The 17,171-nt window shown below is 51.3% G+C and overlaps 1 protein-coding gene across 4 annotated transcripts in view; it reads right to left on the minus strand.

The window, feature by feature from the left end:
- Crhr2 (corticotropin releasing hormone receptor 2) overlaps positions 1 to 17,171 on the minus strand; it is a 41,821-nt gene that overhangs the window by 14,456 nt on the left and 10,194 nt on the right. For 2 of the 4 annotated variants that reach the window (XM_059256683.1, XM_059256682.1), the window contains exons 1-2: positions 12,474 to 12,576; positions 12,225 to 12,350 (exon numbers count right to left, since the gene is read on the minus strand). In XM_059256683.1, coding sequence (XP_059112666.1) covers positions 12,225 to 12,350; positions 12,474 to 12,576 — 229 coding nt within the window. Of the gene's footprint in view, positions 1 to 12,224; positions 12,351 to 12,473; positions 12,577 to 17,171 lie in introns of those variants that run through there. The other 2 variants (XM_059256681.1, XM_059256679.1) reach the window with 1 other exon arrangement.

Below are 17,171 nucleotides of genomic sequence, written 5' to 3' on the forward strand. Positions count from 1 at the left end.
AACCCATTTCAGACACACTCTCTGACCAGCTCTCTGTGCACCTTCTTTCATTTTATTCCTCTGCTACAAAACTGAACCCAATTGTCAGTCCCGGGTTGCGGCTGAAGATTGGCTGCTTTTAGCACAACAAACAATTTCCGTCCCTGCCTCCATCATTTCCCACGTGTGCCCCATCCTCTTCTCCAGTAGCATTTCAACAATAGCTGCCACTTACACGGTATGTGCTTGCCTGCCCAGGGACTCTTCTAGCTGAGTCTAATGGACAAGATACACTTGCCGTTCAGTCTTTGTTCTGATCCTTTATCTAGAGAGGGGGAAACTGAGGCAGGGAGAGGCAAGAATACCAAGATGGCAAGGGTTGGCTCTGGGTTTTGTGTTCATGACTTCTAGGTCACCAGGCTGTGGTAACACAGAAGTTTGGGGATGCAGGCCTGTGCTCCTGCCCTGGACCTGTGACCACTTTGCGGGCCACTGTGTGTTGGATATGTTCAGAGAACCAGTATTTACATCAAAGCTGAACGTGGTGTCCAACGGGACATTTTGGAGCAGTAGCATCCAGTGAGCAGAAGCTCGGGCTTCATCAAGGGTAAAGTGTGAGGCCAAAAATGTTCAGACCCAGTGTTCAACCTGAGCTCTGACCTGGGAAGTCTAGATCCGAAGCAGCTCTCTCCATAGCCTACCCCCTCCAGGCAGGAGGGTGCCTCCTTCCTGAGTTCCCTGAAAGCCTTTCCCCAGTCTCTACTCTGCAGCACACTGTTAGCAGGAGCTCACCTCCCCTTTGATTACAATTCCGAATAATCCATTGTTTGAGGCTGATTTGTTCCAGGGCTCTGCTTACTGGCTAATGGGCAGCTGTTCGTGGGTTTTCTTTTTTGGCTCATGTTAGATATACAATATAAAGCTAATTAAAATAAATAGCTCAGAACACAGAGTCATGGGGCTGGAAGGGAAACTTTAGATTGTTTGTGGAAGCAGTGAGTTCTGAAAAAAAAATATTAAGTTACTTAGAAACTCACTTCCACTGAGTTGACAGTGAGCTCAGAGAGATGGGATTATTAAGGAGCATTGCCGAGGAGCAGAGAACAATGGGGCGAGATTCTATTAGCTTAATTATTCTTTAATCTGGTGCTCCAAGCCAACAGAGTTTTCAAATTCAGAGTTTAAAAAAAACTTTGCCTCCGGGACCATCAGCCTGAGGCCTGTCTCTGTCAGGATCCTGAGTCAGCCTGTTGTACCTCACAATGATTGTAACTCTCAACGAGAGACCCCGGCACCTCTCCAGCACTCAGTCCCAGTCAGAAAGGTATGAGAGATGGCTCGGTGATTAAGGGCAGGGTTCAGTTCCTAGCACCCATATGGTAGTGCACAATCATCCCTAACTCCAGTTCCAGGGAATCCAATATCGGGTTCTGACCTCTGACACTAACAACATACATGGTGAACAGACATACATGTAGGCAAAACCACTCATACACATAAAATAAAAAGAAATCTTTATGCACTCTGTAGAAAGACCCAGACTCCCAAGCTAAAGTCCTGCTGCTCCTTTAGCCAGTGATATCTCTTACCTGGCATGTTGTGGGAACACCTCCTTCACTGTTGGTAAGAAAGGTGGTACAGGCCATTGATTAAATGTCATGCCTGCTTAAGAATCATCAATAAGTGTCTCTTTATTACTCTCAAGAATGAAGTTCAACTTTCTTGGCATAATATTAAGATTTCTCTACCCCTGGACACCATGTCTGCCTTGCATCCCATACACAGCTGACATTTGTCTTAGTGGATCTAGCGCATGTTCAGAGCAATGCTGCTCCAGCTTGAGGCTCTCCTGTTCTCTGCTCTCCAACGAACTCCTGCTTATCCTCACACTGGCCCAATGCCAGCTCCTCCACAGGGCCTGTCCAACACTCTATACCTGAATCCATCATTCTTCTCCCTCAAAGTACCTCTTCTAGAGAGTCTCACTTCTTGGAACATAGCACTTCACCTTTTATTGCCCTCGGGCTCCATTAACACACACATTTTTGTATTATTGAATACACACACACACACACACACACACACACACACACACACACACGTGCACATGAGTGCTTGGATCCAGTTTCACAAAGTAAAATTTAGTTTGACCACAGCTATAATGTTTTGCATTCTACTCTGTCCTAATGTATCTATTTGCTTCATATACAAATGCTAGTCCTGACCCACAAAATCAATTTCACAGTCCTCTATTGTCACACAATCTGTAGTTTGAAAAACAAAAATCTATTTTAGGGCATTTGCCATGATTCAGTGCGGGCTCTGTCTCTTCGAATCTGGTCCTTTCCTTTGCTACTGAACTTAGCTCCCTGGTGACAGACAAGTAGGCAGAGTTCATGGTGGGGCCACTTTGTGCCCCTCAGGAGCAAGGCTGAGTACATGTGGACAGCACTGAACTGACTTAGATTTGCTAAACTTCGAAAATCATTATCTGAGATGCTGTATGTGGGAGTGAAAAGGCCTTCCCTCCGGGGGACCAATGCTGTCTGGGGATGAGTTTCTGGCTATCAACACTGGGTACCAGAAGACTGGAAGACAGATGTGCCTGCTCTTTGAGGGAGCTGTCTGCTACAGCTAATGAGGGCACCAAGCCCTCAGGCACAGCCTTGGACAGGAGAGTGGAAAAGCCCTGCTCCTCCCTCCCCCTAAACCACAGGAGGATGGGCACATACAGTCTAAGGGCAGAGTCCAGGCCAGAACTGTGGGGCTGGATGCAGTGAGGTGGGTACCTGTTACCACAGCAACACAGGTGCACCTGCTGAGGATCGATGCCAATGGTGTGCGATGTGTTCTTCCAGGGGCATTAGGGTATGGATGTCCAGAGTGGCACTGGGCAGTTGAAGCAACAGGCTTTCCCCATTTCAGGTGCCAATGCTTTGCTAATAGTTCCTTGTTAAGAGGTTCACCCATGATGGTTCAGAAGCCTGACTGGGAGATGAGATCTCTAACTTTGTTTTTGGTGGCTAGGTGACCATCGCCAAGTCTTCTCCCTTTTGTCTCAGTTTGCCCTCTCAGAAAAAGTCATTCCCATTGGTTCCCAATAAAACTACTGACATCTTAGGTAGGTGGCTTATCTAATAAGTGAGCCTTCCTATTTTGCTAAATGCCAACCATAAAACCATTCTGACAGTTCCAAGAATCCCTAATACCAAATGCTCCCTATATGACAACGTCTATCTCTCATATCCTCACAGATGAGACAGGACCATGTAAAGAAGTGTGGCAGACTATTTTGGGAAATAATTCAAGAGGCAGGTTGGGCATAGGAGAAAGAGCGAGTGAGGTTGTGGTACAGGGAGAGATGCTGTCATGGGCTGTTTGGAAGGAATTATAAGGAGGGCAGGTGATGGCGGCAGAGAAGTAGAGGCTAGAAGTGACATTTGCAGAAGCCAGGGCACAGGCGTGGCCCATTCAGCACCACGGACAGCAAAACCAACGCTCCAAGCCATCTCTGTAGGTGGGAAGACCTTGGAGAGCTCCTGACCAGAGTCCAGAGTCAAGCCAGTTCCTCCAGTAGCTTCCCCAGACGCTGTTGCCTCAAGGATCCAGCTATTCATCTCTGCCTGGTACATGCGGGGCTGGGATTGTTCTTTCGATGACTCCCGTTTAAAAAGACCCTTTGCTCCCACCCCGCCCACAGGCTGCCTGGAGTGAGAACCTTCATCTCCAGGCTGAGATCCACTAAGGCAAGGCCTACATTTCCCTCTTATCTGACCCCTTCTTACGTGCTGAACAGAGCTGAACACACAGGGATGGACCCAGACCGTTGTAGCCTTGGTTGCTGGGGAACTCAAAGGGTGACAGAGATTCAGGGCAAGCCAAGAGAAGGACTGATAGCCTTGGATGTCGGGACCCCACCACCCTGTACAGCAACACACACGAAGAAGGCAATCACATCTCTCAAACATCCAACGACAGGCCAACCCCACTGCTGAAACTTCAGCCACCAAAGTCCAAGCCCCTGTCCTGTGGGGCATCAGTCTCCGAAAGCCCTGTGGGCAGCATCCTTTACTTGCCAGACAGTCATTTTTGCTCTGAGGAGGGCACATTAGAAATCTAGTCAGTGGGTACTTCCTTGAGAATGTAAGAGGGGAAGGAAACTTCTCCCTCATTTTGTCTGGTTGCGACCAACAAGGGAAGGGAAGTGACATGTCTGTGGTCAGCCAACAGTGTGGGCCTTCCTTGGGGAACACATCCTCCTGAATTGCCATAAGGCCAGTTTTTTTTCCCCGGAAGAAAGGAGCCTTTCCCATTGTACCTAAGTTCTCTGCAGCCACCGGTGCCATCTCTGAGGGGCTTTGGGACTCCTAGTGACCACACTGATGATACCTTAGGGACCACATAGCCTACTTCAATCTCCCCATTGCCTGAAGTCCAACTGTCCCAGATTAAGCTATTTCTTTACTGAACTATTGGGCCTTGACTGACTCATTTTTCCTACTTGGTGAGAAGAAAGTTTATCCAACTTCTCTCACCCTGTCCTCCACTGCCTAGCCTGGGTAACAAGGTATTCCATGACTAAGTGCTGAAGAGACCACTGGGGAGGCATAGCGAGAACTGGGTGGTTGAGACACAGTCATGTTGCCAACAGAGAATTCTCTGAGCCTCCCAAATGAGGTGGACCACCATAGGAGTGGTTCTGTACAGGACATTTAGGACGGGCTGGATCTAAGGTCACCTTGCACATCTCCTTGGTCTTATCATAGCCCTTAGGAAGCAGGTAACCAGAGATGGGGTGGTTGGTGATGTCCACACTTGCCCAGGCCCAGCCTGACCTAGAAAGCTTATTGGGCTGAATTCCCAAGGCTGGTAATCTGCTATTGCCCAAACTGGATACTGGGTGGGAAAGGGCCGATAACACCTAGGGCCAGAGAATGGCCACCGCACAGCTATTATGCTGTGTGGACACTGCGCTCTGGATTTTGACTGTCTACACTGGGTCTCAGGCTTCCTAGTTCCACAGGGCTTTTCACTCATTATGTCCTGCCATCCCTGAGTGGGCAGAGTGAGGACAGCAGCCTGTACTTACAGGGCACAATGGGGAAACTGAGTTACAGAGACACTGCGCACTTTAACGGTGGTCACACTAGGTCCATGAAGGAGGGCAGGAGTGAGTGGGATCCACATCACTGTGGACATTTCTTCCTTGGGAGAGGAACCTTTGAGAGAACCTCACCTGGTGTCCCAGCCTCTGCTCCTCAGTGCTCCTCACTCCAGCCATCCCTAGCAATGCTCAGTGAGCCTGTTTCCATGATGTTGGTCTGTCATAATGCTAGCCTGTAAAGGGCCTGAAAAAGGAGGTGAGCTGGGGACCTTGAGGTACAGGCTGTTTTGGAACCAAGGACTGTAGGGGAAAAAGGACCCTCCTAAAGCACAGAAATGGAGGTCCAAAGAAGGAGATGCCGTTGCCAGAGGAAGACAAGTAGCCATTATGAGAAGAATTAGGCCTGGCTCTCAGCCCAGTGCTCTTGCGAAGTAATGGCTGCTCCAACCCACCCCCAAAAGCAGAGCAGCCTTTTGAAGGCTGAAAGGCCTGCCTCCTTCTAGAAGTCTTTGGACACCAGATATTCTCAGGTGGGATGGACAGACTGCTTTCAAGACATTATGCAGAGACCATACCATCCTAGAATGGCAACCTCTGTGGTGTGGGATGTCCCTGTCATGCCCAAGAACAAGGATGCTCCTCCTTTCAGGCCCCAGATCACTGCCTGCTCCCCTCTCCTCTTGTCCCTCGGTGACTGTTCCCTAGAGTCCCCAGGGATCCCCAAGCACTGTCCCCTCTCCCCTTTGACATGGCCCCACGAAGTCAGTATTTTCTCTTCACACAGAGAAGAAAACTAAGATAATTTAGTATCAATAATGGCAAGGAAATGAAACCAGCTTCGATGTCCGTCAGCAGATGAATAGATAATGAAAACGTGGTAAAATTCAATGGAAGTTTACTCAGCTGGACAGAAAAGATGAAATTAGGAAAAATGGATGGATCTGGGAAGTATTATATTAAATGAGGTAACCCAGACTCAGAAAGACAAAAATGTCATATTTGATCCTAATTTTATTGTTAGTGTGTATGTAAATAAGAGAGTACGAGAGTGGGTATAGACTATAAAGTGACATGGGGGATAAAGAGAGAGGAGCAAGAAATGTTGAGGAAGGTGTGTGGGTCTGGTGGCAAAGGAATGATACATGTGCCATGAAACTGGAAAGGAGTTACTGGGGCAGGAGAGTAGACAGGGAGAAGAAGAAGGAAGAAAAACAGCAAAACTTAATTATTCGTATTCTCAACAAAACAAAGTCATTAGTAGTGTGTGCTAATGGAGACATACTAAGGCAGGAAGATAGCACAGAGGGAAAAGACTCACCCAGACAAAAGACTCGCCATTTCTGGAATCCACATAAAGAACTGGCTCAGGCAAGTTGTCCCCTGACCGCCACACGTACGCTGTGGCGTCGGCCCCACCTCCCACATCACGCACACAGTTGCACACATAATAGTGAAATTGCAAAATTCATAAAATGGAAAAAGGAAAGAGAGCTAAAACACAAATCAGGAGGTGGCCAGTCACCAGGGAACCTTAGCCCTGCACTGAGGCCACCTCCCACATCTCAACAGGCTCCTTGCATTCTCCTGCCTCTGCGGGTACTGCAGAAGTACTTCCTCTCTGACTGTGAAGCATGGCTGGAGGTGGTCAGCGGGGCCCAAGTGACTGAATTTGTGCTGAGAACAAGCCCTTTGGGGTGCTGGAGGGCAGGTGTGAGCACTCCAGGCCTCCAGACTTCCGTGGTTGCTGGTGGTCGTCAGAGAGAAGACAGGGCATGGTGCCGAAGAGAGGTCAGGACAACAGGACAGGTCCTGGTGGCCTTGGACCAAGATTCAGCTGGCATACCCTGAAAATCAAGCAGTATCCCTCCATAATTCTTGGTACCTCACCATGAGGCTGTGGACAATCAGTCAGCATCTTTGGGTCTTGCAGAATGAATGCCTTCAGCGCCTCTATGGTCCTCCTCTTTCCTGCTCTCCTACCCTCTCTCCTCTCAGCTCCAGTGAAACTCTTCCTTACTCTCCATCCTTCCATTGGCTCTGGCAGCTGTGACTGTGTGCTGTCTCACCTAGGAGCCAATACTTCATTCTCTGCAATATCTACTGCCTTACTCTTTGGGACAGGGAGCCCTTGGATAGTGAGGTGAGGTCTTAAATGTCTTCGGGGAGCTGATTTCTCGGCTTCTTGCGGGGGAAACGGAGGGCAACACAGCCTGGTATGAAGCAGAGATTCAATAATGTGTTTTGGGGCTGCTCCACCCAGGGGCGGGGGAGGGAGTAGAGTTCGGAAAGAGAGACTTCTCTGTCCCCAGCTCCTTCCACACAGGCAGATGGACGTTAGAGCGTGGCTGGTCTTTTTCTACCTGAAGTGACAGCGGAGGGTGGCTGGAGGCAGGTGGATAGATAGTTCTAGGTACTGGTGGCCAGAGAGCCTCCCCACCTGCTCTCTCTCTCCTCTCCACCCTCATTAGCCACCTTCTGTGATGGGGGAACATGTCCTGCCTTCCCTCTCTCTCCCAGCAGGGAAACAGTCCTCACACACAGAGGACTTCCTGCCTCAGGAAAATGAAAAGGTATGACCATGTCTCCCTGGAGACGGTGGCAGTCCAGTTTCTGAATCTGTGGCCTCTAACTCCTTGTCCAGAGGCTGTGGTCTGTCTGGGACCCTCAGACTTGCAGCCTCAACAAGTGTCAAATGATTGCTGTTGCAGACCTTCGGGAAGCCTCCCAGGCGTAGCCCAGTGCCTGCCATGCCCCTTATCCAATCTCTGGCTGTTGATTTGTCCAAGTTTGGTCTATAAGCAGTCTAGGGCTCCGGAGGCCAAGGGCTTTTCAACCTTTTGACACGTCTCTCCCATAGCACTGAAGAGGGAATTCCTGCCCAGGGACACAGACCTGGTGGGAGGTTCTCTGTCTAGGGGCCCCTTGGATTGTGTTTCTATTTTAGAATGGGGTTCTGGGAAGTGAGGCTTCAGTCTCCTCCATAGGTAGTTAAGGTAGATATCCCTTCTCCCTGCCCAAGGATGCCTCAATACATATTGGCCCCATTGTTTCCTCTTGACATGGACAAGGAAGACAAGGTGGAGACCAGTCCTTTTGAAAGAGGAAGATGGGCTACATCTTGGAAAGCGAGGAGACCCTCATATGGAGCCATAGAACCATGGCACAGACGAAAGGAGGGGCCAGGACTGGGAGAGCGGGAAGAGGCAATGCACACTGATCTATGGACGCAGGGAGATCGGGGTAGAGAAGAAGTAGGGAGAGATGGAGAGAGCTGGAACGAAGACAGAGCGATAGAAGAAGGAAGAAATGAAGAGGAGGAGGGGAGGAAGGGAGAGAGGGAAAGGGGAAGAGAGAGGAGGGGGGAATACTTGGAGATGTGTGCTCAGAGAAGTCTGTGTGAATGAGGAGGTGGAGTAAAGTGGAATTTACGTGCCTCCCCAACAAGCTGCTGCTGCTGCTGAAAACCCATTCCTTTCTCCTTACAGGTGGGAGACAGAGATCCAGGAAGGATGGGGGCCTTACTATAGGTTATGCTATGCATGGACATTTTAGGATTGGTTTTAGCTGCCCAGGATTTGAACCTAAGCTGGTGGAAACCTAGGGGAGACAGGGCCCACCTCCCTGGGTAGGGAGCATTAGGAGCCCTGGCAGTCAGAACTTGATCGTGTGAGCAGGAATCACCATGCTCCCTACCCATCAGACTGCCTACCCACAAAGTAGGCATGAGCGCCCCTCCCTGCAGAGATCACTGCAAGGAGCTCTATTCTGAGCAGCGTGGCATTGCCCAGCTGGTGGTCAGGAATGATGGCATCAGCCACCCAGGGAAAGCAGGGGTCTTCTCATTGGGTCAGCTCTGTCCTATGTTCCTGTCTGGGGTCCCAAAATCCAGCTGCCTAGGTTTAGGATCTTTGTTTCATTAGGAGGTAAATTATTTCAGGTCTTCAAGCCTCTGTTTCCCCATGTGTAGCATGAGGATAACCCCAAGTCTCCATCTCTGGGCATGGTAAGTTAATTGGGCACCAGTGTAGATGCACCAGGGCTCAGGGTGCCAGAGGAGATAGGGCAGGCGGTTCTGCCAGGGTCCCTTCCTTTGGGACCTTGCCTCCCCTTCTTTTGGCCACTGTTGACTGTGACATCTGGTGACAGTCTCTGCACAGGACCAGTCACAGCTCTGATGTGCTCTCGGACACCTGTTCCAACAGCTCCACTCTGGTGCCCTCCCTGGGGCTCTCCTGGGCGGTTGCTACCCAGTCAGCTGCTTCTTGGATGCCTCTGCTCAGAGATGCCCTCCATGTCTCAGAGCCAGCACATGCCCCACTGTGCCCAGCCATTTCTTTCCTGCAATTCCTCGTCCCTTGCCATCTCCTCTCTCTCTTGTCAATTCCAGTCACCAAGGCCACTTTCATGGGAACCCTCCTCAACTCCCAAAGCATCTTCTCCACCAGAAGGCTGCTGCAGTGTTCTTACCTTCCTCCCTCCCCGCCCAGACCGAGAGGACCTCAGCTTAGCTCCTCTATACTCACAATCTTGCCCAGGCTCCATCCTATACCTCCAATAAAGCCCCTGGCAGTGCTGTGCATCTCAGTCCTCCATGTCCCTCTCTGGTCTTAGTTTTTTTTTTTTTACCTACTATGTTCTACAACACTCCATAGTTCCAAGGCACTAAGCACACCCCATCCGGAGGCTTGAGTCTTCTCAGATCCTCCTTGCAGAGTGAACTAACTGTCTGTCACTCCTGGAGACGGTGTTGCCCTGAGGTTGCGTGAGGGTCTTGGCTTCCTACCTGGGCTGGTGCACAGGAGCTAGCTAGCTGTGCTCCACCTCTGGGCTCTGCAAACCTGGGCCTGAAAACAGCTGGGTCTTGGGGGTGGGGGGTGGGCAGGAGTGGGATTGTGGGTACTAGGTTCTCCTGGTGAGTCTGGCACCTGACAGTGGTTAGCACTTAGAGGTTCTGTGACAGGTCCTCTGTGCTCAGCTGAGTTAACAGACCACAGAGATGTCAGCAGACACTGTCATCCCCACAGGGCGTTTCCTGGCCTCAAGCAGTTTCTGCCCTCTGAGAAGCTTGGCTTTGGGGAGGGGAAAGGGTGGCTGTGACTTGATGAGATTAGGGCACTCTCCCCTCAGGCCTTTCACTTTCTCCCCAGTCCTTTCTAAAGGATCCTGCTGAAAAGGCCAACAGGAGGAAGCCGTGTGCAGGCTGGCCGGAGGCAGGAGGACCATCAATCAGGTATTTCCCCTGCTGTCAGAGGCCTCTTCCAGGCAGGGTGATTGCACCCTCCCAGCTCCAGGTATCTCTCTAAGCCAACACCCTACCCCCAGCTCAAGTGTTCCCCGGGAGCTGAGGTGCAGACAGAACTTTGGTCCAACGGAGAACATTGTTCATTAGACACCAAGGACTAATTGCCACCACATTTACCAACCTCAGTGGTATACTGACCCTTTTCAGTTTCTCATTTGATTTGGTAAGAGGGGTCTGGTATATGATGTCCCTGCCCCTCCTTCTTCCCACAATCCCCTTGCTATTTCTGAAGCAGGGCAGTTACCACTCTGTACTCATCTGTGTACAGTTGGGAGGGCAGCCTCAATACAGTACAGTTGCTGCAGCTGAAACACAGTAGGTGTTCAACAAATCGGTTATGTACTGCTGTGCTGGGCTGTGCGCAGGACGGAAGTCAGGCACTGCCCCGGGCAGGTGGGGTTCCAGGTGGGTGGAGGTAACGGGGTCAGGGTAAGAGCTGAAGCAGAGCTTCCACAGGCTTAGTCACTCCACTTGGCCCTGCATGGCACTTAGTCTCAGCCCTCTGAATTAGGCGCCTGATCTCCACTGCCCAACTCACGGAGGTTACATCCTAAAAATACAACTGTGTTCGTTACTCCTGGGAAGGAGCTTGAAGTCACTCCTTTCCTTGCATACCTCTTGGGTCAGGATCCTCACTACCTACCAACGAGATCTGTTTTAACTATGCTCAGGAGGCATTTCTCAGGTGGTAGGGAAACCTTCCTCAGGGCTTCCTCTATCTCCACTGACTTCTCTCTTCTTAGGAGCATCCGGTCCTAGCTTTCTCAGAGCAGGCTGCCCCTGGCTCCCAGGGAGCATGGCCTGGCCCCAGAGCAGGCACTGCTTCCTCGTCTTAAGCATCTAGAAGGTGAAGGCCTCCTTGCCCTCAGACAGCTGGGGCACGCATGCGTATACGTGTTACAATCAGACACAGCTCTGCTAGGATGTAAAGGCTGTAGACAAATAGTTTGCTGCAGAGTCTCCGCAGTGCCCTGTTAACATGTAGGGCCGGACAGGTGAAGGTGTCCGGGTGGGCCAGCCATGGCTACCTATGACCTCACAGAGCTCAGCACCGGCTCCTATCAGATCATTTGTGTTGACATGTGCATACACACAACCACCACCACCCCAGATTGAATGCCCCCGCCCCCACCTCAACACTCCCTGCTGCCCTCTTCCTATAGTCTGTAGCCTTCATGGAGCTTGTCAGCAGGAAGGAAGCAGCAGGCTGTTCTTCCTGGGAGGTGGGGGGTGTGGTTCTGATTCAAAACCACTGTTAACCTGAGCTTGGTAATGCTGCCCAGAGCTCCAGACTTAAAAGGCCAGTGAGCGAGTCCCAGAGTGTAGGCTCAGTATGTTCGCTAACACACGCGCTCACCTCAGTTCCCTACCTCCTTCTGATCTCTCCTCTCCAGTGCTAGGGTCTGATTACCTGAGTCACAACGTGCGTACAGGATTGGGGCCTTAACGTCTATATGCTGCGGCGTCGCCTTAGAGATGGGAGAGCATTGTATCTGTTCATACAATGCTCTCTGTGCAGACGAAGCCCGAATGGGTGAACTTCAGGCACCTGAGCAAATAGTGCAAGGGACACTTGCGGCCGAGGAGAAGTATTTCCTACTCCCTTGTTTGGCTCTTTCCAAACGTGTAGCACAAGAACTCTGGGCAAACCACCGCCTTACCGGGGGTTAGAAGCGCCGTAGGGTTAGGCACAGAAGGCGAGCCCCCACATTTACAGAGTCCCCAGGGTAATTGCTATAGCGGTATGAAGGCCCTCGGTAGGTGTCCGATTCAGGGTCGAGAGACCTCCCCCCTTCCTGAACCGCCTTTCTGGAAAGCCTGCAAGCGAGGGGTACTCACGGGTCGTGTTGTACTTGATGCCATTGAAGTACTCGGGGCACGGTCTCTCCACCAGGGCTCCGGGCGTGCTCTGGGGCCAGCAAGTCCCGATCTGGTCCAAGGTCGTGTTGCAGTAGGAGTAGAGACCTAGTGACAGGAGGGAGCGCAGCGGAGCTCAGAGGGATGGCCCGGGAGCGGCGCGGGGTGCTGCTCAGACCCGCTCTAGGAGAGCGCACCCACGTGTGGCTAGTCCGTTCGCCTCCTGCCTACCTTCGGGGTCCGGGGGCACCCCCCAGCCGTCCAGGAGCAGCTCTTCGGCCAGCGACAGGCTGCAGTTGGCCTCCAGCAGGCTGTGGAGCAGCGCGGCGTCCATTGCGCTCCGGAGCCGCGCGCGGAGGGAGTGGGAGTGCGCGCCCCGCGTGGCTGCGAGGGAGCGGGCGCGACGGGGAGCGGCCAGAGAGCGCAGCGTGCAGGTCCCTGCCCGCCCACCCCGGACCAAGCAGGCAGCTCCGGGGCGCCGCAACCGATCGCGCTCAGCCGCGGAGCCAGGACCTTGGCCAAGACGATCGGCGAGGCTCAAGGAGCTGCGGGGCGGCCCGCTACACCACGGCCAATGGCGGCGTCGGGGGCGGGGCTCTGTCTCCTGCCCCGTCGGGCCCGCAGCCCCCGATGCGCTTTCAACTCTAGGAGTCGCGAGAATACTGGCGGGGCTGGCTATCTGGGGTGGCCGAATAGCTCATCTGAAGGTCGAGGGTCGCAGGCCCGGGGGCTGCAGGAAACCCACGACTACATCCTATACCCGTAGCCAACCAAAGTTGGGCGGCTCTTGACCAGAAATTTCTTCTCCTGAAGGAGAACATTAGAGCTGGGTAGGGGCGACTGGCCAGTCCTGGAGCAGATTTGCGCCCTGGGGAAGGAAGTGGATTGAAGGGGCCCCGGAGGGTAGCAGAGAGGTCACCGGAGAGGGTCTAACTGAGGTGGAGAATATGGATGGACTAGTAGGCAGCTCTCAGCCAGAGCTAGGAACCAGGAACAACATCAGGTTCCACACTGACAGATTTGCCACCAGCGGCGAGATGGGGATATCTAGGAAGGAATTAATTAAAATTATCTGGAAGACTTGAAGGTCTTGGTGTCCTGGACACCAGATAGAGTAAGTGAGAGGTGAAAACATGTCTTTTTTCCTTCTGGATTATACAGGGCCCTCTGAGGAGGGGAGAAAAAGTCAGTCTTCCTCACCAGTAAGTGTGGAGGAGTGATCACCCCTGTAGAGAATCTGCTGGGCTACCAAGCACTGTTTGCACGGGGATTAGTTGGACCCAACTGCCTCGGAGTGCTCATACCTGTGAAGTGGGTGGGCCTATAGCTCAGGCCTGTGAAGTGAGTGGGCCTATAGTTCATACCTGTGAAATGGGTAGGCCTATAGCTCATGCCTGTGAAGCAGGCTTAGGTTAGCATAGGTGTGTCTTGCTCTCAGTCTAGGTTCTGCTTTGTCTCTCCTTTCCACCATGTTGCCCCAGGCAAGAGTTATCTCCATCAGTGGCATGTTCTCTAGCATCCTCCACAGCTCACAGAGTCGTGGTTTTAGAGGCTCTAGAACCATTCCCGTGCCCCCCTGAGCCCTCCATTGGAAACCAGGCGCTGGTGAAGGGCAAAGTGCCCCTGAGGAGGCCAGCACTACAGGTGGAGAGAGACAGAGAACAGGCCGGTGACTCTCTACACTCTTCCTAGCCTCCGTATTCATGTTCCTGTCACTCCTAAGCAGAGCCAGTGAGTTCATGAGAGAGTGAGTGAGCAGTGAGACCAGGCAGAGCCCTGGAATCTCTCCAGGACCTGCCACTGGCAGGGAGACCGGCAGAGCTACCAGAGAGATCTACCCTCTGCCTCCTGAATGGACAGTTAGGGCCCTGGCCCAACTCCCCGCAGAGCCTTAGTCCAGAGCATGACTGGCTGGGTCGGTCCTCACAGGGATGTAGTCTCCTTCACTATCGAAGGATGGCCCGTTACACAGCATCACAGCACAGACAAGGAGGAGACCAGGCCAAGCTCAAGGGTAACTTTGTTTATCATCAGAGCTCAGAAGACGCATACCGTTTTAAGGAGGTGGTGGGCACCAGCGACATGCTGCTTTACATGCAGAATTCTGCAGAATAGGAATTGGCCTAGGTGACCTGCATTGCTTAACAGAGTTTCCTCCAGAAAGTGACCAGCTCAGTGTCAGGGCCAGAAGCTACTGTGCACCCTAAATGTGTGAACAACTAAGATCTCTAGGATCCCAGGTACCATTTCTTCATAATTTCCTGTTTACAGGCACAACTTTCCATCATTCAAGATGTAACATAAGGAAGCCAATGGACTTCACATCTCACGTTAATGCTGGCGAATGGGTGGACACAGGGTCCAGCCAGTCCTATCACAGACCCAAGATAGGCACGAGGGGACAAGTATTTGGAAAGTCTGTGTGTCCTAGGCTGGTGGGGCCAGAAACGTTGAAGACTTGGTTCGGGGAAGTGTGTCCAGTGCCAGAGAGTGCCTTGTCATGAGCAGCCTGGGGTAAGGCATGAGACCACCACTGATACCAGCTATGGTGGTGATGAATGTTGCCAAGTCAGCTTAGACACATCTGCTGCACAGCTGCATACATGCTGTCAAATAGGACCACAGAGCACCACAGAGGCACTCTACTGTCACAGACAGTACACTCTGCCAAAACTCACACACGCTCTCCTTTACACCCCCACCACGAAAATGCCAAGTGGACAACAAGCTTTGCAGGTACAACCATTGCTTCTCTGAGGGGCTGTCCTCCATGAGACTGTGCAGACAGGGAGTCTATTCAGGGGTAGCTAAGGACGAGCAACAAGGTCTTCTGGAAGTTATAGTGAAGTGTGAGGCATCTCTCTTAACCTATGACATTGAGGGATGCTCCAGGCCACCTCTCCCACAAGCCTGCCTAAGCAGAGAAGAGGTGATACAGTGTCCTGGTAGATCCAAGCTGTGGGACCAGAAAAGGCCCAAAGTGATCACCCCACCACACATATTCAGTGTATGATTGGGCAGTAGGAGACCCAGAGGAGGAAGAGCCAATTCCCTGTCCCATTCTGCCAGGCTGTACTCATCTCTGGATCAGCTCGGCTGGGCTCCCATTTCCTCCACAAGGCAGATGAAAAGGGCCTTTATAGTTATGATAAATCATTTTACTTCCATGATTGGCTCCTCGTAGTCTCCAAGGTGAAGCCTGTGTCTGTGGCATTGTAAAGAAGACACTTGTCATCATCTCCCGCTCCACCCTGTTGCTGGCTGAGATGTCCTGTGGAAGACCCTACTTTCATGAGACCTCTGTGCCTCTGCCATGCTGTGCCCACCATTTAGAATGCCCTTCAGCTCTGTAGTCCAGTCCAGCCTCTCTCCTCTTCCTTCAAGCATTCACCTGTGGTCTTACCTCTCCTGCCCCTACTGCTCAAGATGCTTCCCTGATACTCTATTTGTAGGGGCTCATGTAGGGCCCACCAAAGAGCTACCAACCTGAGACTCCATGGTTTCCCCAGAGTCCCCAGCACCCATCAGAAGTTCCAGAGATGGTAGCCATTGCATGGGAAAAAACAAGTTCTTTGGCCTTGGGGCTGGGAAAAACCCAGGGTTCTGTCTCTTTGGCCAGACTTTGTGCCCCCTTGACTGACACTAGTATGCCTCTCTGTGCACACATGAGGGTGTGTGTGTGTGTGTGTGTGTGTGTGTGTGTGTGTGCACGCACCTTGGACTGGAAAGTTACCTCAAAGATTACTTGGATGCCTTTGGACCCTTATATTATCTATGAATAGAATAAATAATATGCCTCCCAATAATGCCCTAGCATTTTTCAAATAATATGTAGATGCATGTGTGGTGAATAAAATAGAAATATTCCATTAAAAGCTTGCTGGAAGTCATAATTGCTCTTCTGACTGTGTGTATTTTTTTTTTTCATTTATTTGGACCACGGTGCCGTACAGCCCAATTGGTCATAGTCTTTGATTCATGGTCTCTTGTCATTATCAGCCCACACATGGCCTAACTCTATTTTATGGTCTCTTCTTTTATGAAGGTTTGTGTATAGCAGAAACCATAATGAGCGGGCCGCCCAATCTGGAACAGATATTACCAGTCATTCCCGCATTTATCCATGCCTGCCTTCCCAGAGGGAGCGTTCTCTTGAACGTTACATTTGTCACTCCCTGGCTCGTATTTTTTTTTTTTTTTCAGTTTTTTGCATCAAGATTCTTTGAACAATTGTGAGTGTGGTTTTGCTTGGTTTCACACTTTTTAGTCATTGTACATTCTCCTAACTAGTGGGAACAAGATAAGAAATCACTCACATGTGGGGATGAGAGAAGCAATTTCTGCAGCCCGGCAGACATCCTAACAGTTCACATGTCCACCCCAGGGCCGTGGCTAATGAGGGATGATGTGTCCCCACAGTGGCTGCTAGGCAGCGTCACCAGCAACGTGCGGGATGAATATTTAATGACACGGGGAAGCATTCGCTCTCAGTCATTAGAGAGAAACAGGTTAGAGAGCTATGGACACAATCACAGTTCATTTCTGGTGAAAAAAAGAAAGCAAAATGAGAAAACCCCCAAATCCCAAAAAACAACATGAGGTTCTGAGGACAATGAACTCCTAAGGGACACAAAACACCGTCAAAATCATTGGGCGATGAGATCATGAGTTCTTATCTTATGATTCAAAAAGGTCCTCCACCAAGTTTTGTATAAATAGTATGGGTGCCTTTTGTCAGCTGATGGAGGCCTTAAAAATTAAGTGGGGGAGGGGGGCTGGTGTCAAAGAGCTTGTCCCTGAGCTCAGGTTGGAGGTGGGCCATCCATGCTACCTTTTCAAACATTGAGGTGGGCGAGGAGGGCAGGGAGAGGCCAGGGTGTCATTGAATAGCAGTGTTGCCTCAGATGACAAAGTGCAAGAAGAGACGGC

The sequence above is a fragment of the Peromyscus eremicus genome, chromosome 3 (genome assembly GCF_949786415.1).
Source record: "Peromyscus eremicus chromosome 3, PerEre_H2_v1, whole genome shotgun sequence".
Taxonomy (NCBI): Eukaryota; Metazoa; Chordata; class Mammalia; order Rodentia; family Cricetidae; genus Peromyscus; species Peromyscus eremicus.